The 25,141-nt window shown below is 44.4% G+C and overlaps 1 protein-coding gene across 1 annotated transcript in view; it reads right to left on the reverse strand.

Moving 5' to 3' along the window:
- Positions 1-5,486: 5,486 nt before the first annotated feature.
- IL5RA (interleukin 5 receptor subunit alpha) overlaps positions 5,487-25,141 on the reverse strand; it is a 33,141-nt gene continuing 13,486 nt past the window's right edge. The window contains exons 8-11 of the mRNA XM_032412155.1: positions 22,484-22,622; positions 10,843-10,939; positions 9,670-9,754; positions 5,487-5,776 (exon numbers count right to left, since the gene is read on the reverse strand). Coding sequence (XP_032268046.1) covers positions 5,690-5,776; positions 9,670-9,754; positions 10,843-10,939; positions 22,484-22,622 — 408 coding nt within the window. The 3' untranslated portion in view covers positions 5,487-5,689. The remainder of the gene's footprint in view (positions 5,777-9,669; positions 9,755-10,842; positions 10,940-22,483; positions 22,623-25,141) is intronic.

Consider the following 25,141-nt stretch of genomic DNA (forward strand, 5'->3'; position numbering starts at 1 on the left):
AAATGTTTTGAAGGGTTATAAAAATGGGCTTGTTGCTCAGAACATAACTATAACAGAACTAGTTGAAAAAAAAATTTATGTGGTTGGTGTACCGTTTATCATTCTTTAGAACCAAATATCTGAGACCAAATAACAGAGTTTGAATTGGCCCAGTCATTCCTCTTTTGTTTGTCAACAGTTAAGATGTTGACTGCTTTCTATGTGTTGAGCACTGTGCTGGGCACGGGAAAACCACAGAAATCAGATTAAGGCTTCCCTCTTCAGGGTTCACTGGAGGTGACAGAAACACTTATTTGCAAATGGTATAAAACATGTGAACAGATAAAAGTATGAACAGAATTCTGTACCCTTGTTTCTTGCAAAACCAACTCATAACAAGCTTAAGTTCAGTCAAACACAACATATTTTTTCACCACCACCTCCCCCCATAGAAAGATTTTTTTTAAAGATTGATTGATTGAGAGAGAGAGAGAGAGTGGCAGGGAGGGGCAGAGGGAGAGAGAGAGAGAATCTTCCATGCTGAGCGCAGAGCCTACGCAGGGGCTTGATCTCACAACCCTGAGATCACGGCCTGAGCCAAAACCAAGAGCTGGACCCTCAACCGACTGCACCACTGAGGTGCCCCCCTCCACCATAGAATGGTTTTTATTGATTAAACATATTTCTCAAATTGGTTGCTTTGCTTAAAAAAAAAGAGAGAAAGAAACAGCACACTCAAATGTAACATTTTGGATCCATTAAGCTACGTACAGATAAATATTGGCCCACAGGCCAAACCTGGCTCATTGCCTGGTTTTTGTAAATAAAGATTTATTGGAACACAGCCACTCTCATTTATACACTGTCTGTGGCTGCTTTTGCGCTGTCGTGGCAGAACCGAGCGGTTGCAGCGGGGAACAGATGGCCCTCACAGCTGAAGATATTTTCTATCTAGCTCTTTAAGAAGAAATGTGCTGACATTTGAACTATGACACCAGTACTTCACTGTTGACTTCTTTCCTGCGATTCCCCACGCCCCTTCTCAGGTTTACGTCTTCTTTCATTTTCTCACCTGGCAGGGACAGCACTTTGCTTTTAGTTTTAATGAATGAAACTGACCTGATAACACACCTTCATGGTGAAGAGGGTCCACCAGAACTTTAAAATAACGCGCACGGGCCACGTGGGCTAATTTTGTTCCACCTGCCACTCATTTATCGAGAGCCAAATGGGTCGCACCGGTTCCCGAAGTTCAGCGGGAGCTCCAGGGAACCCAAGGGCTGAGCGGCTGGTGAGGTGGAGAGAGGCATTTCGGGAAGGAGAGCCACAACAACTGTGAGTTCTTATTACTTCATTTTTAAGCTTTGGTGATGGTCTAGTTTCTGGCTGTCGCTGTACAGCTTTAATAGATGAATCTACCCATTCGAGCTTCATTCTTTAGAGCTAAATTGAATATATGTAGCTTTTTCTGGTACACTTTTGAGAAATTCACTTTGTTCTTCGTTGTCCAGCTAAATTCAGCCAGTTCCAACTCAGTGGTTAAGTACATTGTTCTTGACTTCAACATGTCTCAACTTTAAATGAGACCAAAAAATTTTAAATAATACAGTAAGTGATAAAATAGAATCAAAACGAAGTTACCTGGGGAATACAGAGTTTTCCTGGTGGCAAAGGACTAAAGTTTAGAAGATGACAGTCAACTGATGAAGAAAAAGATTGAAAAGGCTTTTTCCACAGGAGAAAGCTTACGCAGAGGCATGGAGGGTTGAGAGAGTGTGGTGTTGGTTTTGGAGGGGTGCTCCTTGGGACTGTGGCTGGCGAGCTACTGAGGAGCCATGTCCCAGGGGCCTTAGCGTTGACAGGAGCTTTAACTTGAAGGTGATAGAGTTATCTGAGGGCCTTGGACAGGGGTGATGGAGGCAGATGTGCCTTTTACGGAGATCCTTCCAAGAAAGACCATACTGGAGGCCAGGATTTTAGTTGAGTTGTAATGGTCCTAGCTGAGAGATGATAAAGACGATGATGGGGGCGGGGAATGAGAAGTGTACTCCTGTTCGATTTGCGGACTTAGACAATTCACCGTCATCTGTGTGAAACAGTTCTTGTTCTGAAGTGAATTTACATTCACATGTATTACCTAAAACAGAGGGCTACTGGCAAAAAGATAAGATTGTCTTCTGGTTCAATATAATCTTTGAAAAATGGCTTTCAAAAAGTTTGTGTCCTGGAACTTGATTTGCAGGGTGTGGAGGCAGGAATAGCTACACGGTCATTGTCACAAAGATCCTTGGGCTAACACCAAGTCCTGTTCTAATTAGGTTTTTCACCTTGCCTCGTGCCACCAAAGATTGTTTTCAGTTCTCTGTTCTTGCTTCTAGACACCTACTTTTTCTTTAACAAATTAGCACCTAAGGTTTATTAATTCCACCAACAGATGGTCCTGACACATACAAGTCTCACCATGAAAACGTTTGGATTTTTTAATCAGGATGTTCTTTGCCCAAGTGGAATTCTTGCCCAGCCTGCATAAATAGCTTGAGGCCTTGAGGCATTTCAGTAAGGCTCAGATGGCTGTGCTGTTGGCACACTGACTTCCCCTCCAGGCTCCCCAGCACTTTCCCTATGCTGCGCTCAGAGAATTCCAACTGCCAAAGAAAGACATTGGACTAAAATCCTTATTGGAAAGGATGTCTTAGAGAAGCACAGTTTGTTCTGAGCATGCGACTGAAGGCTCTTTGGGAGACAGCTGGCCCTCTCTCCTGTCCTGGTGGGAGATGGAAAGAGGTGGGTGCCAAGTGTAATCAACCTGTTGACGAGGGTATTTACTGTTAAGGGAGTGTTCACACTCTGATTTGTCATGACAAGGCTAGTGAAAACTGGACAGGCCACTCAAAGCATGCCACATCCAAAGCCTAACTCCTTTTATACAGTGTTTATACGTCACCACCTAGCCACATCATCAGCAGAAAAGGACTGGGGTACACTAGCCAGATGGTCAGGCGCACATGTGTGTCCTGGTTATTTCCAATCATGTTCTCATTAGACACCTGTCTTCCTTTCCATGATATTATTATAGGCCTTGGTGATCTCTGCCAAATATCCCTCGGTTCCAACTACATGCAAGGGCCTGTGCTAGGGTTGAAAGAGGGTTTAAAGGGTGCAGTGGTCCTAGACACCATAGATAAAAGGATGAATTTCACATGAGCCCCATCCTCCTGGAGCACACAGTTTGGGGAGACATCCAAACTGTGAATGGTATATCCTACAATGCAATAGCTCCGGGAGAGGGGCAAAGCCCAGAATGAAAACCCAGAGGCAGGATCAACCAAACTGTTTTTGAAGGCTTCACAGAGGAGACATGGGATTTAGGTTTCCAAAAAATCGGTAGGAGCTGAGCAGTGAGGAAGAGGAAGGTCATAATGCACTGGCGAGACCACATGGTCTACACTGTGTTGCTCCTGAAACACATAGACAAAGATCCAGATGGTTGTACTGGTTCAGTACGGTGACGGCTGGCCGCTGAGGTTGAGGGAGGCATCTCTGATGTGGAACACCACACCCAACAATGAAGACGCAGCCAAACTGGGGGCAGCTTCTTTCTCTTGCAGCCTCCTAGCAGAGGCAGTGGCCATAAACCTAGGTTTCCAGGCTCTGGTTATGAAAGACATCAGACAAGGAGCGATAAGCCCAAAAAGTGGCAATTTGGGGCAGGACTTTTCCGTCACTTACTCCTTCAACAGTTGGTTTTCAAATTTTGGTATTCGTCAGAAACACCCAGGGCTACTGTTCATGAAGTGTGACTGGGAAACAAGTATCGGCATCACCTGGGAACTTACTAGAAATGCAGAATCTGAGACCCTACCCCAGACCTACTCAATCTGAAACTGATGTTGGGGCCCTACAATCTGTTTTAATGATGCCTCCAGGTGATTCTAATGTGCTGGCAAGTTTCAGAATGTCTAAGAATGTTCACTAAAAATACAGGTCCTTGAATGCCATTCACAGAGATTCTGGATCAGTCAGATAATCAAACATTTTGCCAGTGATTGCAGCACCTCCATGGGCCATGCCCTCCTGGTCCCACCTCTAAGCAGGCTTCAACTTTTTTCCAGCAGTCCTCTCTACATTACCGGGCTCACTTGAGCCTGGTAGTCAACCCTTCATCGTGCACTTTCTTCAGTGATTGCCCCTGTAAAATGCAGTGATGCAAATGATGTGGGCCTCTCAGGATTGGAGATGATGTGTGTGAAGTATCTAGTATAGTTCCCACCCTTGGCATCTTAGCTCAGGCTCCTATAATAAAGAATCCTACTCTGGGTGACTTATAAACAACAGGAATTTATTTCTCAGTTCTGGAGTCTGGTGTTCCCAGTTCAAGGTGCCAGCATGGCAGGGTTCTCAGGAGAGCCCTCGTACTCGTTGCAGAATGCCAACTTCCCATATCTTTACATAGACCCCTTGGGGTCCCTTTTAAAGAGCACTAATTCCCTTCATGAGGGCTCCACCCTCAATGATCTAATCACCGCTCAAAGACCCCCACCTCCTAATACCATCACATTGGGGTATAGAGTTTCAACATGAATTGGAGGGGGATGGGCACAAACATTCAGTCCATAATATTTGGAAACTGTGTGCTGCCATACAGGGGGTTTGGAACACTGTGACCTCCTTTCCCTGTCCTACGCTTCCTACTCCAGGCCCAGGTACCATCAGCACTGTTGGGGTCCTTCCGAGTTCTGTTTCTCCTACCTCCTCTCTCCCCGAGACGCACCTGTATGTACTTGGTTCTACCTATAGCCCATCGCCCATCAAGAAGGCCTCCAATCTAGATGCAGACTCCTATAGGAGGATGTCGAGAGGATGTCTAGATTGGGATGTTTGATGGGATGTTTGTAGGATTGACCCAGAGCTACTTGACCAGCACCCGACAAGTTGCTCCAAAATATGTGCAAGCCAACATCTCTCCAGAAAGTTCATTCTTGATTGAGCAGTCCCCTTCCCAACCCAATTCTACCTAATGCCTTTCTCAGTATATTCCCAAATATCAAGGCTGCCTTCAAGAATATAATCTCAAATATAGAACCCTATTCTCTGCTTTGATATGGAGTGATATATTAGCTCTTCACATTTGTAATGAGTTTGCCTCAAGTCGTCCTTCCTAAATCATAGATAGCCCGCCCACCCCCCAGACACTACTTGAAAGAAAAGGTATTCTAGAACTCAGGGGGGAAAAAAAAGCACCATGGCTCCCACTTGTTCTAGGAAAGAGCCTCGAATCTAAGTTCATAATGAACTCCACGCTGGTGCAAAATGCTTTCTTGCTGATATTTCAGCTGAGTATTACCATTGGCAGCTTCAGCTATAAAACGGGCTCTGCCAGTTGACATCAGCCTTAAAAACTGTCTCTTGCACAAAGTTTCAGGCAAGTAATGTAAATCACAAAGATTGGCAGGTGAGGAGTTGGTACCCTGCAGAGTGGGAAGAAAAGACATGGCAGAATGGTCAGATTGATCAATCGCCCTGAGTGAGCAAGGAGTTTTTGAAGAGCCATCCATGCTTTTAAGAGATTTGTCCAGCTGTATTGCCTTGCAGCTAAACTGAGTGTTCAGTAAAATAGGAACTCTTGTTAGCCAAGAAACAACAGTTCCCGTTCTTCTTATCACTGAGGCATGTGAGTGTGAGTTCATTTTTGAGACTGTTACAGTGCCAATCAAAACACGGAATCTTCCAGGGTCTCAAGTCCAGGCTCTTCCACATAACTTATGACTTCGGTTTCTGTTTCACTGGAAACAGTTTTCTGTAAAACAAAACATCCTCCCTTAGATGTCTTTTAGTACACTTTTTGTTCTCTTGAATTTCTTTACAATTGTTTTTTAAGTGTATTTTGCTTATAAAAATAGTAAATGTTCACTAAGAAAATAGGGAAAATGGGAAGAAAACGAAAACCTATCCATCACCTTATCTCCCAAACACAGCCCACTGTTTCCCTCCAGCCTTGTTTTCTAGGTACAAAGTTACCTTTACAGTTAAATGAAGGCAAATGGATAGTCAGCTTCATAAATTGCTTTCTGTGTAACATCACGTAATATTTTAAAATATATACTCTTGGGCTGCATCATTGAATAGCTCCACCATTTTTCATTCACAGTTTATTGTAGTTTCCCCTTAAATTTAGATACGTGTTTGTCTAATTTGGGCTAATATAATGCTATTAATTAGAAACTTTGTGACAGAAATCCCCTACAAGAACTATTTTTCTACCTTGTTTACTCATTCAACACATTTTTAAAAAGATTTTATTTATTCGAGAGAGTAAGAGAGCGTGCATGCGCATGTGTGCACACGGTGTGGGGGGAAGGGGGCAGCGGGAGCAGGGAGCTGAGCAGGGAGCCCAATGCAGGCTCAATCCCAGGACCCCAAGATCAGGACCTGAGCCAAAGGCAGATGCTTAACTGACAGAGCCACCCAGGCGCCCCTCATTTAACACATTTTTTAATACCTATAATACCTACTGTACTTTAGACACTGCTGTGCATTGAGTATGCGGTGACAGAGCAGATGTGCTCTCTGCCTTAGGTACTAGAATTTAAATGGTTTATATTTCATTTTGGAAGGAACCCTCTCTGGCTACCATTGTAGAAATAAGGAACAGCTGGAAACTGGTCTCTAACAAATCTAAAACACAGGATACATCTTTTTTTTTTTTTTAAACAAAAAGATACCTTCTTTGTAATTGATAAATGTCAACTTCTGCCCCTCCGTCTTCCCCCCACCCCCACCTCTCCCTGCCAGTACCTGTCTCTTGAATGTTACAAAACAATTTCTAACTTGGGTCTGGAAAAGCAAAAACTTGCTTAATGAGAGCTCAGGGATGGCAGATATCCTCCAAATCCCAGGACTCTGGGTACCCACACCAAGCTCAGAGATACAGGTTGTAATTGAAAGCAGAAAGTTTCCTTTCCCTCTCACTAAAGGCTTCCTAGTGGGATGCAAAACCAAAGCCAGAGGCAGAGGCCCCAAGAGTGAGTCCGAAGGGCTTTACCTTCAGAGCTACAGGCTGGGGCACTGCTACATGGGGCCGAGGCTGTGGTCAACTCTGCCCTTGCTCGCATATTCTCCCAGGTGGAGAATTGAGGCCATAGGGCTGACAGCATTATGGGGCAATACTTCATTTTCTGAGTTCTACTTGCTATATCTGTCGGTCTCTCTCTTGTCTTTTTTGACATGAAACTCAACGTGAGAAGAAAGTAAGTTGTCTAAGAGGAGCCTAGCAGTGCTGAGCTCTGACATTAATTCTTTGCTTATTCTGAAACCAGCCTTCTACCCCAAGTTGTTATTTTGCACACATGACTTGATTTTAATTAACAACAAACCACAAGCTTATACAATAAGCTCTTAAGCCAGTTTCTTTCACCAACTTCAGAATATTAAAGAAAACCTTTGGGGGCTCTATAGGGAAATTAGATACCAGCATTAAGATGTTCCACTAAGAGGCAAGACAAATGACTTCAGTGGGCTGCTAAAATCAAATGTAGTTTTTCAGGGATGAGTATGCTGGAGCAAGGGGGGATTGACGGCACAAATTCAGATGAAACCAAAACAAGGTTTCACACTGGAGTCCACTCTTCTTCCAGAAAAGCTATGGGTTAACAAAAGCAAAGCCCCTGTTCCCTCATAAAGGAGAACTCAGGATGGAGGTAAGGACAGAGTGGTTCTTCTGTCTGACTCCATTCTTTACCTGACTAGTTTCATAACTACTATGGTCTATAATTATTCCAAACACCCAAATCGAAAACTCTAAAAGTCACAGCTTATTGAAATGATCCATTTCAGTGAGTGTTTGACCCTTAACTGCCCTACAAACAATCACCAGTTTATTCATCCATTCATGAAGCACTTCATTAGAAAACTCTATTTGTTAAGAAAATAGCTTGATCTACATGAGGGATCTGCAAACTACAGCCTGTGGGTAGAATCTGGCTTATTGCCTGTTTTTGTAAATAAAGTTTTATTGGCCAGAGCCAATCTCGTTCATTCGCATACTGTCTATGGCTGCTTTCACACCACAATGGCAGCATTGAATAGTTGAGAGAAACCATTTGGCTGTTAGGTATTTACTACCTGGCTCTTTATAGAGAAAGTTTGCTGATCCCTAATCTAAATAACCACTTAATTTAAGGACGGATTTGACAAAGTGTATAATAACTATACACTGAAAATCACAAAACATTGCTGAGAGAAATTAAAACCTAAATAGGTCGATGATATTTTGTGTTTGTAGAGTATGTCATGTTTACAGATTGGGAGACTCATTTTTCAGATGTCCCTTCTCCCCACGTTAACCTACAATACAACACAATCCTAATCAAGATCCCAGCAGCTTTTCTGGTAGAAATTAATAAAGTTGCTCTAAAATTTATATGGGAATGCAAAACAAAACACCTAGAATAACCAAAACAACTTTGGGAAAAAATCATGTTTGGGGGAACCTGGGTGGCTCAGTTGGTTGAGCTTCCAACTCTTGGTTTCAGCTCAGGTCCTGATCTCAAAGTCCTGGGATCGAGCCCCGAGTAGGGCTCTGTGCACAGCATGGAGTCTGCTTGAGATTCTCTCTCTCGCTCCCTCTCCCCCTCCCGCTCATGTGCTCTCTCTCTCAAGTAAATAAATCTTTTTTTTTTAAAGATTTTATTTATTTGATAGAGCACAAGCAGGCAGAGCAGCAGAGAGAAGGAAAGGGAGAAGGAGAAGCAGGATCCCCACTGAGCGAGGAGCCCAATACGGGGCTCGATCCCAGGACTCTGGGATCATGACCTGAACCAAAGGCAGATGCTTAACCAACTGAGCCACCCAGGTGCCCCTTAAATAAATAAATCTTTTTTTAAAAAATCCTGTTTGGAAGCCTTACACTAACCTGATCCCCAGGTTCACAATAAAGTGATAGTAATCAAGATTGCATTGGCATAAGGATAGGCAAACAGATCAATGAAAGCAAATAGATAATCCAGAAGTAGACCCACACATATATAGATAACTGATTTTCAACAAAGATGCCAAGACAATTCACTGGGGAAGGGATGATTTTTTTTCACAAAATGATGCCAGAACAATTGGGCAGCCATGGGTAAGTGAGCATTCAGTTAAGCCTAAGTGCTGTGAATGGCAAATAGGGCCTAAGGAAATGCATATTTGGGGAAGTCATTTGCCTTCTCTATGGTTCTTTATACTAAGGACCTAGGAAAAGTTCCTCTGAAAAATATTATTGATTAGGGTATCCATGTGCAGAAACACGGGTTCTTAAAACATCAGAGCTAAACAGGACATTGGACCATCTCATCTATGCCCCTTGACTATATAGAAAAAGAAGTCAGGGCTCATGGGATTGAAGGAGCTGCCCAAGCTCAGTTAAGAGATGGCTGATAGAAAAAATTCCAGTCTGACTGGTGAGGACACTTATAACTGAGCAGGACCTTTCTAATACTCCAAGACAGTAATGAACATATGTAACATAACATTGATCCAAAGAGCAGAATGACTAAAGCGACATAAAGTCGCTGCCAGCCCCCCCCCCACACACACACACCCTGGGTAGACACTCTGCTTTGGAATATGGAAAACCAGTAACCTGATGACCAGTCCCTGGAGACCCAACCCTGGGCAGATAGGACCCATCATAAGAACCTTCAACATTACCTCAGGGCTGACGATTAGAAAGAAATCTTTAATACTATTTTTTGGTGCCGGAACCGGTGGAAACAGCCTGGTCCATAAGTGACCTCTGAAAACAGCGTAAAGCAGAAAATTAGGTGAGCAAGAGCATCCTTTCTTGTCTTTCAGTATCTACTCTACAAATTGACCTAGTTAATCTCAGGACTTGCTGTTCTATAAATTCAAAACCTTTATTGACCAAGATTACAAATATCTGTATTATAATATTAGTTGGACTATGATGTGGCTTCCGGATCATCCAAGAAAGACATGATAGTGATTGCTTCATGTTGGTCCATGTTTTCAGGCCTAATTTCTGAACATGGGTGATGTGTAAGCCCTTGTGCCCCACCACTAACTACAGTGCTGGCTCCAGCCCCTTACCCAACCGTGCTGGCTCACAGAGTTTGCTTTGTTTTTCCTCTCCTTTGAACTGCCACCCTCCAACCCACAGAATATAACATTTATAATAATGAAGCTCTTTAAAACCTAAGTAATTTTCTAAATTATGAAAGGACTGAGACAGAGCATGTTCTTAAGCCTCCTAAATGGCACTTTGCCTTACTGAATGCCAAAATGGATGAGGAGTTCTTATGGGGCCATTTGCAGGCTCGAGGATTGGTCAGCAGATCTGTATCACCTTTCTACAATCTGTGTTTGACCAAAGGACAATCAGCCACTCAGGGACTGGGTGAACGAAGAGTATGGGTAGGAGTTGGCACCTCCTAATTGGAGATCATACCATGGGAGGCACTGGGGTGATTTCAGTCTCTAGGGGGCTGCCTTCCTTTACCCAAGCTATAGAAGGAGTCTGCTAGTGGCTCAACTAAGAACACCAAATACTGAGTGGGAAGGCAGTAAAGGAGTAAAAAGAACATGAAAGTAAAAGGCTTCACAGCAATGAATACACTGTCGAATTCAAGAAGGGTGTGTAATGGCTGAGGGGCTGTGTTGTGCTCTGTCTGGTTTCCATAAATCACCTAAGGATGTTTCTCACTTTTTAATTCGGTCCATACTCATCTTGGAAAGGCAGTACAGAAGACACCAAACACTGTAAATCCCGTCTGGTAACAAGCACCCTAGTGGATGCAGGGCACAAGTGTAAAAATTCCATACTCAGACCTCATTGGAAACATGGAAATAAAAAAAAATACCTACATTTTACAGATGAGGGTGAAAATTAACACGATGAAGCAGATGGTTGCCATAAGCACGATGAGAAACCATTCTGTGGAGGGCTTCTGATCATCATTTCCTGATGGAAAAAGAAATCAGAGCTAGAATCAGCTGCAGATATACGAAATGACTAGAGGCAGGCATCAGAAAGCTTGGGCTTGAGTTGCCAATGCTGGGTGAGGCGGGGCAAGTAGTTTAGCCTTCCTGAGCCTGAGATTTTTCATGAGGGTGAAATGAAGCCACTTTTAAGATTTTTTTATTTTTTTTTATTTATTTGACAGAGAGAGACATAGCAAGAGCAGGAACACAAGCAGGGGGAGTAGGAGAGGGAGAAGCAGGCTTCCCGCTGAGCAGGGAGCCTGATGCGGGGCTCGATCCCAGGACTCTGGGATCATGACCTGAGCCGAAGGCAGACACTTAACGACTGAGCCACCCAGGTGCCCTATATTAAAACATTATTTAGTCAGCCCGCAGATATTTATGGGCCACACTTGATGTAATACTGCCTCCTGAATCTTGAAGCTTATCAGCTTTGGGTGAGTAGTAAGGTTTTTAGATAAAAAAGCTATAAAAGATAAGCCCTCTTAGTAATCTAATTGCATCATAATAAAAATAGTATATAAAGTTGGAAACTTAAGTTGTAGAGGAAGTAAATGATGGAATAAAACTCAGAGTTAACCCTAAAGGCATCAGACTCTGCTAGAAGTACTTTGCAATCTTAATTATGCTCAATACCCCTTAACCATTATTCCCATTTCACAGATAGGAAAGTAGAAGCAAATTGCCATTAAGTCAATATAAATATGTTGCATACCATCTTACGCTCCAGTTAAATTTGCTTCTCATCTGCATTCAAGGACAGATTCTTCTATTAGTTTTGATGATATCTTTGGGATGTGTGATTATTTTTTTAAGGTACTGGAAATGCTTTCAGGAAAAGCCCCAGGTCCTTAACCACATGGTTTTTAAAGAGGTAATGCACCTGTTAAACTGCCTGATTCACTTCCAGAGAATAAGGCAAATCTTGCCTTATCTCCCTAGATACTAGTTTGCTTTCTGTGGGAGAGGCCACTCACTAATTCATTCCTTTATTCACCCGTTTAATAAATATTAGACTCCGTTTCTATGTTTGGCACTACACAGGTTGCTGGGAGCTGGGTTAAAAGCACACATGTGGGCTCTCGCTGTGTGCTATTTAGATCCATTGAAGAAGAAAGGCTCTAAGCAAATAATGACATAGGTAATGACTTAAAGCCGGCTGCGCTAAGTGTGTGGGGGATGGTCAAACTACACTGCACCAGAAGAAAAGGGCCCCAAACCTCAGTTTGCCATTAATTGTTTCTTTTATAAAATGAAAAGTGAGGGAGTGGAACTTTCAAGTCCTTGTAAATATCCTAAGCCTTCCGAACGTTCCAACATAACTTCAAACTCAAAACATTCAACATATCAAGAGGGAGAGATGTCTTGAGGATTTAATGCTAGTGAGTCCAACTTTGCCTTGATCTCTTGCTTTTTTGCCTCCTTAGAACTCTTATTTGGGATTTATCTTCTACTTTACCAAACCTTTAATCTCTCCTCCTTCATCTCTTCCCTTCTGCTTTCAAATATTCATAGAGTCCTTTATCTCGAATAAGCCATTACTTTGCTCTGCCATCTCTCCCAACTATCATCAAATACCTTCCTACTTTATTTCCCAGCCTAATTTCTTGAATAAGGGATTCAGCCTGCTTCATTTCCCACCTCAGAAACTGCTTTTTTATTTGCTGGTGGCTGCCTCCTAGTCGAATCGAAAGGACGCATGGTTTCTTTTTCTAACTATTTTGCCTGGCCTCCTTCGTGAATTTCAGACATGATGGTTGTGCCCACCTTGAAACCAAGTCATTGGCTCTTTTACCCAATATTGCCCTTCCTCAGCGGCATTTCCTTCTTCCCTTTTTAATTTTAACTGACCCTCTCAGCTCAGCTCTGGACCCTTGGGTCTTTTCCACTGGAAAGCTTGTTGAACAGAGCTGCATCTCTGAATTCCGTGCGTTCTTCTCCCTGGTCTTTATTCCTGGCCCATCCCTAACAACACAGCTCCACTTGTAGATCTGAAACTGCCCCTAGGTGAAACCCACTTAGATGTTCCTCCAAGCTGACAACATTGAAAATTAAGCTTATGCTCTCCTTCACATCAGAACGCCTTCTCTCACTGACTTCCCCATGATGGTCTCCCTACTGGGATCGTTGGAAGTCACTCTGATTCTTACTATTCTCTACAGCCCTGCAGCCTTTCTCCACGGACTCAGTGGAGATCATCACATCATACCCACTCATAAAAGTAAGAGAGGCCTGCCTTTGTCCCATGCATGCATCCTTGCCTGGTGTGGAAATCTGGTTTCTCTTCTCAGCCTCCAGTGGAGGTCGCCATTCTGGGCCTCCATTCCCTCGTCCATAAAAACAAGCAAGTTGAAATACATGATCCTTAAGATCTGTGCCAAGTCAGCTTCTTTCTAATACCACTGACTCCATCCAGGCCACTGTCATTTCCTATGTACTTACCTTTGACACAATCGATTTTAGAAAAGTAGTCGTTTGTGTTGCTGAAGTTCTGAAAATTGTCATAAAGTATACAAAATAAAAACAGTAATCAGAAGTAACTAACAGCTTATTTTCTGTACATACTTTTTCATTTTTTTCTCAGTGTTCATAGGTACCAGACACTATGCAAGGTGCTCAGCATGCATTTTAGTGTAATTCTCACAACAGTGTGTCAAGGTGGGTACCACTATCCTCACTTGGCAGATGGAGAAACTGGAGCGGAGAAGGGCCAACTCAGTTCACTGAGGACACAGCTCGCAGGGGGAGCTGGGATCCAAGCCTGGGAATGGCTGAGCCGTAATGCTCTTAACCATGATGCAGGGATCCCATTCCACTGCCCATCATCCCCAAACTGAGGACACAAACGGCCCAGACAGGAGCTCCACTTAGGACATCCTAAGCATTTCCCTATCACTGAACACTCTCCTGAGAGTCATCTTCCCAGCTGGATACCACTTCCCTGCAGGGAAGCACTCTTTCACTGTGGGGTCCCCACTGTTGGACATAGCTAAGTTGGTGGGCTGCACTCCAACAGGAGGGGGCTGCATTGCAAACTAGCATTCCCCCTGATGTCCTCAGGCTGCATGCAGTTGGGACTGAATCACTTTATTAAAAACCTATGACCATTGTATCTTTTTTAAGTTTTAAGGTTTTGTTTTTGTTTTTTGTTTTTTGTTTTTTTTTTTTTTTGAGAGAAAGAGCATGCTCAGGAGCAGGGGAGGAGGGGCAGAGGGAGAGAGAGAACCCACAGCAGACTCCACACCCAGCACAAAGCCCAATGCAGGGCTCGATCTCACGATCCTCACGTCATGACCTGAGCCAAAATTGAGAGAGGTTTAACGGACTGAGCCACCCAGGCGCCCCAAGTTTTGGGTATTTATACCTATTATTTTACAAAGAGGCATTAGTCATACTTTGTAAAATGATTTAAAAAAGGGATAATCAAGGAGGCAAAACTTTTATTTTCCCAAATGCCACAGATACTGAAAGGTTCTAGAACTAATACTCAGTGGTCTGGGTTGTGACTGAGCATCCTGTTAAACCTAGTTTTTATTGCACTGGTTCATAGCTAATGTAAAGAACAACTAGGATGAACTAATACCATCAAATGCCATCTAGCTTTATTTCCCAGTCTGATGTCCTGAATAAGGGATTTTTCTGCTTCATTTCCCCATTTCTGGAACCCACCATTGTATGCTCTTAACCGTTGTTCAGGTACCTTAATAAGTACATTCAGAAACTCCAGACTCCTATTCCATGCATGGGATATAAATTTAGCAAGGGGTATGTCAGCAGAAAAAAAGTTATCCTGTTTACAACCAGGTTTAACAGGTAAAGTGTAGGCCCTGCAGAAAAAAAGACATGTTGTACATATTATCAGGGTCACACACTTGGTTCCATTTGTGTCTCAAATTGTGAAATACCTCATAGTCAGATATGCCGAGCGCTGATAATAGTACCGTTCACTTCTGACCATGATTACAAAAATCTTTTCAGTTAAGCCACTCTCCAGCTATTCACTTCAGCTCTCACTTTGATAAACAAAGCTTTTCACTGAATTAGCAAAAAATACAAAGGCAACTGATCTTATTTCATTCAGTCAAAAAAAAGTTATTGATGCATGCAAGGTGCTACGTGGGAAGCAAAGTCATGGTCGCTGCCTGGAGGGAGTTGGCCAATGAGTCGTTTCTCCTGGCCTGGCTTCTGCAGTGTTCCTGATGCGCTTTAGAAAGACCCCCCTACCACCAAGTGAGAACAGAGCTCAGCCCCAGAGGAGAGAGCCAAGGTCAGCGCTACCATGAAGAAAACGTAAACAGGCAGGTAAATTTAGTACAAGGAAAAGCTTTCACATACTCACTGCCAAATGGAAATTACTTGTGGATTATCTACTGTTTAATTATTAATGCAAAAGTCTTGAGTCAGTTATATAAATGAGTGAATTAAAGTTAGCATCGACTCTGATTTCACAGAAGGTAGAAAAAGGGAACAGGCCCCAAGGGCAGTACATATGTCCTTTGGGTCAAAGTGATAAAAAATTTCAATACTGAAAAGTTGGGAGGCCCCTGAATATATCATTAATTTGAATTCTGGGGTCTCTGGCCTTGGAGATTTTCTTAAGAAAAAGGATTTCCAGATAACTTGAATCTTTTCTCTGACTCAAGGAGAATGCCTTTCTTACCCTAAAACGGAAGCCACAGATGTTTCTTTTCAAGAAATTGAAGGGCCCTGCTATTTAGTTATGCAGAGATGTTTAAGAAAGAGGAAGTCACACCGTCGGTCCTTCTAAGGAGGAGAAGCCCTCCAGACCCTCCACCGCATTCCTGCATGCTCTTCTGACATTGTCAACTTAGAGCATTTGGGAGCTCAGCTGTCCGGCTTCTGGTGACCTTGGCTATCATTTTTGACTTCTCACCCATTTTACCTTGAGAACAAACCAGCTGCTGAAAATTCTGCTGTTCTGTGACATGGCAGCCTGTGGGTTGGGGGTGGGACGCCGCATGGGAGGGGGAGGGAATGGGATGGTGGGTGGGTGGACAAAAACCTAGGCACCGGACCCGACTTAATCCCTTCACCCGCATCTGGCTGTTTCTGGAGCTTAGTCCAATCGCTTCCCGCCCCGCCCTCCCCCACCCCCCCATGCTGCGGCCCCTCTCGGCGCGTGAGTCTGGCATCTATGGAGCTCAGGCTAACTCCGAGGAGGGTCAATTTGGCGTGGAAGCCCGTTCCACCTTAAACTGTCCATACACGTATGGCTCTCAGTGCTTCCATATTGATTTTGAATCTGACTTCAGACTTAACAATAGGTTTCAAGGGGAAAGAGCTAATTAGTAAATTGATGGGACTCTTCCAATGAAGCAGCCCTGCTCTGTGTTCCTAGAACCAGCGGGTGCTGGGAGAAGGCAAGCGGCACCACCAGCTGCCAGGACACGGAGAGGATACGCATGCGTCAGCCTACGACGCTGCCCGTGGCTCGCCTCTCGTTGCAAGGAGAGGCTGCGGCATCGTTCACCAGCAGCACCCAAACCAGGTCACGGGCTCCCAATGCAAGCAAAAGTCAGAAGCGGCCCTTTAGCCGGGGGAGCTTTCTGAGGCGGCTGTCAAGTGGGCTGTGGGGTTCACCTGGTTTAGGGAGAAAAAAAGAGGGCAGTAAATGCAGCCCCAGTGGACAAAACTCAGGGTAGTCCAGGGCCCAGAGCAAGACAGACAAAACGTGCCCCGTGTTCCTCTGTGGAAACGGGGCTCAAGTAGACTTAAACACGGAGAGGAAATGGAGACTGTGCACGCGTGCGCCCCCGTGTGTTCGGGATTCACTAGAGAGCTCGCTGTGGGGCTGTTCCTTACCCCTCGCGGGACCAGGCGCGCTGAAGTGGACTAGAGAACTTGTTGCTGTTCCCTGCTTTGCAGGCTTTCCTACACAGCGCTCCCCGTACTCCCAGGCACCCGGAACTTTGTTCCCTAAGGGGCTGCTGGGCCTGTTCGGTTAGCTGGCTAGCAAGCACCATTGCAAGCCGGCTGCGGGCATCGCATACAAATAAGAAACGAGGGGCAGAAGGGATGTCAGCCTGGTTCTGTTACTCGCCGCCAAGACGACCTTGAGCAGGTGTCCTCTCCAGCTGCCGCTGCCTGCTTTGTAAAATGGGGATAAGGACTGAAGGAGTTGGTAGACGTAAAGTCGTCAGCCCGGTGCTAGTACACAATAGGTGCTCAATAAATATTAGTCATTATAATTGCCATTAAACACATTGTGTCAGAACTGAAGAATCAAGAGGATTTCCCTAAGTCATCAAAGCAAGACTAAAATTCGAGGGCTGTCAGAATTCTGAGAATGCAGAGTAATGAGCTCAGCCCTGGAGGGGAAAGGAATGCACCAAATAATCCAGAAACTAGGGAAATAGGAACACAAGGCATGTAGGGTCCTAATCCTCAAGGGTCTACGTTAAAATGAAATTACTGACAACTTGATCATGGGCTGGCAGAGCGTCACCCTTTCACAAACCCCAGCTCCCACTGCCCATCTTCCTGCCTCCGTTTCCCTTGCTGGCACCAAGACCTCTGGGATGTGAACGCATGACAGGGTGGGGAGCCAGTCCTATGGCTTTTGGTTCCAGACCCAGGTCTACCACTTCCTTGTTCTGTCACTTTGGGCATTTCCTTAACTTCTCTGCATCTTTTTTCACATAATCTGTAAATCCACGTAATTAAGGAAATCCTTTGTTTGTGAAGATACACAAGATAGCATAGGTGAGTGTGCCTAGCACAGTGCCTGCCTCAACAGTCGAGTCCTTCCTTCCTCTGAGCCCATCTTCTGGGCCCTTCGTGGGGTGGGATTCATGCACGGAAGGGCAGTGTGGACACCACTAGAGGTGGCCATGCCAGAAAACACAGTAAAATGCCCTGCTCCTGACAGATGGAGACAGAATCTGAAAGCTCCCTTCTAGCTAGTCCTCTTCTGTCCTTCAGGCTATGGGGACCACCCAGGGGTGAGGTGGTCCTGCCCCCCCCCCCCCCCCGCTGCTGAGAGCAAGCAGTGGGGCTGCCAGGCACTAACCAGCCTTTGAAACCACAAGAACCTGGGTCTAAGAACACAGTTGACTGACCTGACTACCATGTTTACCAACCTGAAATTCCCCATTTGCAAAGAAAACCCAGAATCCCCACAAGTTCTCTTGGCCTCAGGTAAGCCCAAGTGGGTTTTTCAGGTTACTGGTCACCTCTTCTTATTTTTTTCAACCAGTTTTGTCAGTGTTAATCTCTTACCTCATGAAAGCTTTAGCATTTGCAGAATTCTTTTTGAAGACCTAGGGAAACTGAATTTGGGAACTCTGCGAAGTTTTCTCTTCCCGTTTTAAAACCATTGCTCATTTTCTCGCTGTTTCACCACAGTGAGAGAATTTAAAAAGAAAGTGTGTGGTGACAAAACAGAAAATAAAGGAGGAGAGAGCGCAGGAGGTGTGTCCAGGGCTGAGGGTGAGGCCGCAGGACCTGCGCTTGGCTTCTGAGTCCAGGTGACCTGGGCCAATGTATCTGGTTCCTCAACAATCACAGCCTCTTAAAGTCTAGTCGGAGGACAAAGGCAACAAGAGTTGCCTGTGGGAACCCTACTTCCATCTCAACCCAAATTCTTAAACATATCCCTGATATTCTGCCTCAGCCTACTTTCATTAAGTCCTTACAGGCTCTCGGCTGGGTCACGTGGCTCTAAGAACCAGTACCCCCAACCACTGCCCCAAACTGTGACAGGAAAGCTAAAGCCCAGATTTCCTCTGACTAACTCGTCTTGTGGAAAGAGAAGCCTCTGAAGGCAACAGAGGACCGCGGGGAAACTTTGCTCTACTCCCGGAGGTAAAAATGCTGCATATCTCAAGCCTACAGAAATCTTTAAATTAAAAGGTGTTTTTTTGTTTTTTTTTAATTGGTACCTGGTATTGTCATGACACAGATGGTGGCCTTCAGATAGGGCCTTCAGTGAAGTCAGATTCAAACCCAATCGCTGGTTTGGAGGGCCGTGCCTGTGATTGCAGTTAAGACCCATCTCTGATAAGCAGGTCTCAGAAGGACTGAGCCTGACCAGTGACACGGCAGGAAAGAAACACAGGGTAGACTCATATAACAAGCGCTCTTTTCCAAAGGGAAGGCTACAGCTGTAGGGCATTTAATTTTCATAATTGCTTTTTTTCATGCATGCTGTGTGAGCTTCATGGAGGGGGTAGGGGGAGAGAGATGATGGACTGGAGCAAATGGAAGCCTTCATAGGACCAGGGTTAGGAGAGAAGAGGTTTAAATAAACAGGAGACAGCAGAGATAATAAAGGAACAGAAGAATCCGGAAGTTAAGAAAGTCTTAAAAAGGAGAAAGACATGTGAAAAGTGGAAGTTAGCTCTTAAGATAAGACAGAGAGGCCAGTTGAGGAAGGGCAGTTGATAACGAGTATTGATAAAAATGAAACCAACCGCTATTTCCATTTGAAAACAAACATGTTGCATATGCTGGAAATCCTAGCACAGGAGGGCCCATCTAGGGCCGAGATTCAGGGCCCTTGCCGGCTGGACCCTCTCACTGCCAAAATTTAGTCTTCCAGGTCTCACTATTGAATAACCTTGGGCTATCGTGGGTTAATGAGTGAATTGAATCTATTCCACTTCACCAATTGATGAATATGTCACCTATTTGAGAAAATTAGCTATTAATAGCCACTTTTGGGCTGTTGGGTAACTATTGATTTATTTAATATCTCTGGGTCTCCATTTCCTTACATTAAAGGAGATGGACTTAATAATACGTGAGAACGAGATGATATTTGAGTGGGGCTGCAGAGTGACAATGGAAGGGGAGGGCTTCAGGGCGCCATACACACAAGGTAGGAGAGGAGGAAGGTTGTCTAAAGGAAATGAATGTAGCGACAAAATTGCCTGAGAGACTGCAAGCTGAGCATAATTATGGTTGCATCCTCAAGGGGTAAGGAAGAGCCATGCAACATATCCCAGAGGGGCCCGGACTTCCTATTATGTTTATTAATCATCTTGATGAAAATGGAAAGTCTGCATTGATTAAATTCACTAATGATCCTAAACTGAGCAGGGGAGTAAATTCTAGAAACGATGGATTTGTAAGGTGAGTGGTAATATTAATCAGCTCATCTTATGAAAAGGGTGGCAGTAAATGAAATGGGATTTGCCATAGATAATGGCAGTGAGGTATACCTGGGGGGGAATTATAATGAGCCTAGTTCCAAACTAGGAAGCTGTTATTTAGGAAATAATAATGGGAGGAGAGCTCTAAAGTGGAGAGTGAATAATAAATTAAAAACAAGCTTAAAATAAATTCTTATTATGGATCACAATTTCACTCTCAGCACTTTTGTGGTGGGCTGAGGGAGTGTAGAAGAAACTTGGGGGGCAGCTTTCACATTTTGAGGTGAAGGAACTGGGACCCAGAGAGGTTAGGCATGGGTCGCTAGTCAGGGGTGGCAAATGCCGGGCACACTCATCACCACTCTGTACCCTGCCGGGGGTGACAGGAGATCACCACTCCTGAGAGGCCTACACGTAGCCTGAGAATCCTTCACAACACAGCATGCGAAGCTGGCTCTGATTCCTTGGCTCATGAGGTGTTATCTTTTGCCATCTCTCGCTTGGGTCAGCGAGCTAGACATTGACGGAGTCATGGCTAAAACCTAGATTTCCTGATCTGTCTCTTTTGCTCTGTAAGTTCTAAACCGTCTACGGTCAACGCTGACCTGAACTTCAAACACTCAGAAAGCAGAACTGGCTTCTTAACCAGGGTTCTCCTCTTGGTTTCCAACATGCTGGTTTGAAGTCCTTGGATAGCATTTAAAAAAAATCTCTGAAGCTCTATGTGTAGTAATGTTGGGGAGATGCTCAGAAATATCAGTAATTCGGAGCCAACAAGTTTTGTGCCCTTGGGGAATAACATACACCGTTCAAAAAATGTGACCAAATGTAAGTAGTGAAAATTAAGCTTCTATCACAGGCATTTGATAAAAGGAATAATCTTGTTAAAAATTTCCTGGGACAGATTAATGTTCTGTTTGTTTTGCTCTTGGTGAGCAAAGCGAATCCACTCTGTGCAGAAGCAGCAGTGTGGAGGGAGGTCCTGTGTGTGCTGGGTCCGGGGAACCAGGTCGGGGCATCACCCTAGGGAGAAGAAGAGGCAGGGAAGATTGGCCTTGGCAGAATTGGGAAGTAGGTGCACTTGGCCCAATCTTGGGTCCTTTTATCCTTCTTTCCTGTCCCTCTTCCCAGGAAGGCTTGCGCTGCCCCTCTGAGTTCCAGTGGGGTGATTTGGGGGCCCTCCCATAAGGCTGTGCTGATGATTGTTTGTTGCACAACTCTAGCGGGTGCCGTCCCCCTTTGCAAACTCTGCAGCTCTGCTTGGCCAGCCCCCTGGCAGACTCACAACCACTCTGCAGTTCTTAGGCCTTTCCTGATCTCACCCACCCTTCCATGGAAATCTACCTGATACGTGTCTAATCTGACTCACATCCTCATAATCTAATGGGTCACTGCCCACGAATTTCCTGAAGACCCACCCATTAGCATAAGTGAATGACTTAAATAGAAAATTTTACAACAGGCCTGAAAGACAGCTCTCCTTAAGTACGCTCTTCAAATGATTATTGAATGCCCCAGAGGACGAGTGAGAGATAACATTCAAATGCTCGACCAGCCATAACCACAAAGTTAGCTCCCAGGATCTCATAATTGTTTAATTTGTTCAGCACTTTGCAGCTTGTAGAATTCTGTCACCCTGTGGCCTACATCTAAGAGCTCTGGAGCTGGATTCTGCCAACCTCAGTTTGAATCCCATATCTGCCACTCGCTGGGCATGCAGAGTTAAGCAAATTGCCTAAACTTTCAAAGCTATTTTCTCATCTGCAAAATAGGTTTGTTGATAAGATTAACGAAGGTAATGCACGTGAAGCATTTAGCAGTGCTTGGCAAACAGCCATCAATAAATGTTAGCTACGGTCATTATTTTTTATTTCATAGTACCCTGTGGGGCAGGTGAGGTGGATATTATGTGCTTTGTCCTGGGAACCCAAGCAAAGTCAGAAGGGATTTTTCCAAGGGAATGCGGTCATTACGTACCAAAGCTGGGTGTTACATCTGTGCTATGGAAGTACGACTCCCACGTTCCTTCCACTGTTCCGAGTTCTCGTAGATCTCATGTAACACTTAACCACATTCATCCACATCCTCAGGCTGCATGGTTGCAGCGCACACAAGAGATAGGTTAGCTGCTTTTTCACTGTCTACCTCTGTCCTAAAACGTCGATGGAAACCCAGTATGCCCAGGCAATGACAAACACAGGCTGTGAATTTTCTGTCTTCAAGGTGCAAGGCCACACGCTCCAGGTTATGGGATCGCCGTCTGAAGCCGAGAGAGCACGGCAATGGTCAAAAGGGCAGTAGACTGACAGAAGATGAGGCATTTTGGGTCCATGAATGAATGTGTTCACTTTCCAGGATTATCAGTTTTAACCATGAGGAAGGTCGCTCGCTTTAAAATAGAAGAGACTTACCCACATATACAGGTTGGCTCCACTCACTCCAAAACCCCATCTGTCTGCACACAGAACTCACTGCTGCTCTCACTTGAACGGAATACTTAGAAATATCATCAATTATCGAGATGAATGTATTCGTCGTCATTTTTTCTGTCTAAGTGAGGAAAAAAATTAGCATTATAAGAATCTCTGGACACGTAATTTAAGTAATGTCAGTTATCAGAATGGAAGAATGGAAGGCCGTACCTAAGTAATGTGACTCACTGTTACCTGACCCATTTAAAATCCATAGGACATACATTGATTAGTTTATTCTAGAAGGCTTCGGTATGGATGTGCCGGCAGCTACCCTCTGGGGTAAGCGATCTCGTGACCAAAATCAAGAAAAAGTCAATCATAACATCTAGATGATTTATCTGGGCCCAGCTGATGTTTCCAGATGAAGTGACTGGAGTGGCCGATAGTAGAACGCATAATCCCCCTCATCTCGTCCCTCCATATTGTGGTCAAATTACTCAACGATATCACCTGGTTCCAAGGCATCCGCAAACTACAACGTGTGGGCCAGTCTGGCTCGCTGCCTCTTTTTGTAGGGCCTGCAAGCCGCGGATGGTTTCTATATCTCTCAATGATTGAAAAATATTAAAAGAGTATCTCATGACACATGAAACTGAAATTTCAGTATCCACAGGTAAAGTTTTACTGGAACACACCCATGCCTATTTGTTTACCTATTATCTATGGCTGCTTCTGTTCCACAGTGGTAGAGCTGAGTGATTGTGATAGAAACCAAATGGCCTGCTAAGCCTAAAATATCTGGGCATTTACAAAAAAAAAAAAAAAAAAAAAAAAAGGTTTGCTGAACCCTGACGTATAGGAATGTCTCAAATAATTGGAGCCGGGGGGCGCCATGATAGAGAAGAGGAAAGAGCAGAGTCCTTGAATCCTATGCTCCAAACTACCTGCAAGGCAAATTCCTTGACCTCTCTGAGCCTGTTTTCTCATCTGTAAAATGGGAATAACAACACCTGCGCATGAATTATTGAACTAAACAGTACCTTTGTAATTCCAAGTTTAAGGATGTATTGGGTTGAATCCTATGAAAACTGCCAATATTCAACCCATCTTTGATGAGCAAAAACAGCAATGTTGGTTAGTTCAATACCATAACGGGGACTCAGGAAATGCTAGTTTGCCACAGGGAATTTGGGCTAACACTGTCCAGTGTTACAGCGAGGCTGTCTTCTCACAAATGAGCCTTTCTACGTTACTCTCTCTACTGGTCAGTGTCCATACCGTTCACCTAATCCTTTATGCCCCAGACCAGAAATGCATCCCTGACACCTGCATCTTACGTTCCTCTGGGTGTGTTTCTCCTTTACTCGCCCCGCCCCACGACCACTGCCTGATTTGTCTTGTTATCTTTTGCTTGGCCATTTGCCAGAGCCATTAACCCCACATGCCTATGTCCACATGGCCCCCTCCACATGCATCCAGCTTTCATGCTGCTACCAAAATTATTCTTTGATTTTGCAGATGCAGTCGCATTTCTGTATTGAATAAAACCCTTCAGTGGTTTTCTGTCCCTATGGCATTGGTTTTAAAAAGAGAAACCACTCTTTTTTTTTTTTTTTTTTTTAAGCAAAATCTCAGTCATTCGGGGAAAGGTCCCCGTGTAGGATCCAGACTTGTTATCCCAATGTTGGCTTTCTGTCCAGGCCGACTCACTTACTGCCACTTGGCTGGAGGAGCCATGCTCTCTTAAGCCTTTGAGTTCTGCCTTCTGCCTAGACCCCCTGCCACTTCGAGTGTGCTTGGCCGATGGGGGTGGGTCAGGAGCTGTTTATTACTGAGCCACAGTGAGGGAAACACAGAAATCAAAACGACAGTTGCAGAGCTCTTGTAGCAATTTGACTTTGCCACAACATCCAAGCCCATGATCGCTGGGCTTCTCTCTGGGCATATTTGGTTTTTCTGGCCTTTCATTTTTAGTGTATTTTACAAAAGAACAATTAGAAATTAAATGAGAAATCGAATTAAAAATTGGAAATTAGATCCGAAATTTAAAAAAAAAGAAAGCCAGTCTTTCAACATAGGTGTTTGGGGAAGCGCTGGCTACAGAAGTTAGTCTCCTCTTCCCGTGTCACCAGGCATGATTTTGCTCAATTCTTCTCAGCGGGGGCCCTCAGCGGGCGTTGCGTTGCCCACCCCCTCCTCTGGACCTCTGTTGGCCCTTCCAGTGACGTGGTGAGTGTGTCCGCTAGACTAGGCCCCTTGATGGCAGAGACACTATCTTACTTATCTTTATACTTCCCACATAGAAACCAGTTTGTAAGTATTGGTTGAATCAAATTGGATGGAATGGAACTTGCTTTGCCTACTGTCAGTACGATGCCAGTGGTGATCCTAACTTCCCTATGCTTTGCCAGTCTAGTGACTTTGGGCAAGTGGCTTAATCTCTCTGCCTCACTTTCCTGCCTAATGGGAATGAGAGTGACTTAATGGAGTTACTGGGAGGATGGAATAAATTAGCATAATGAAGCTTGACCCAGAGCTGATGCTTCATAAATGCTGGCTGGCTTCTCATTTCCTTGTCCCTTGAACTTTTTGTTCTTTAGTGCTAATGAGTATATTTCAGTTGTAGTGAAAAATAGGAAACATAAAATTTACCAT

This window comes from Phoca vitulina, unplaced genomic scaffold, assembly GCF_004348235.1.
Source record: "Phoca vitulina isolate PV1807 unplaced genomic scaffold, GSC_HSeal_1.0 scaffold13, whole genome shotgun sequence".
Lineage (NCBI taxonomy): Eukaryota > Metazoa > Chordata > Mammalia > Carnivora > Phocidae > Phoca > Phoca vitulina.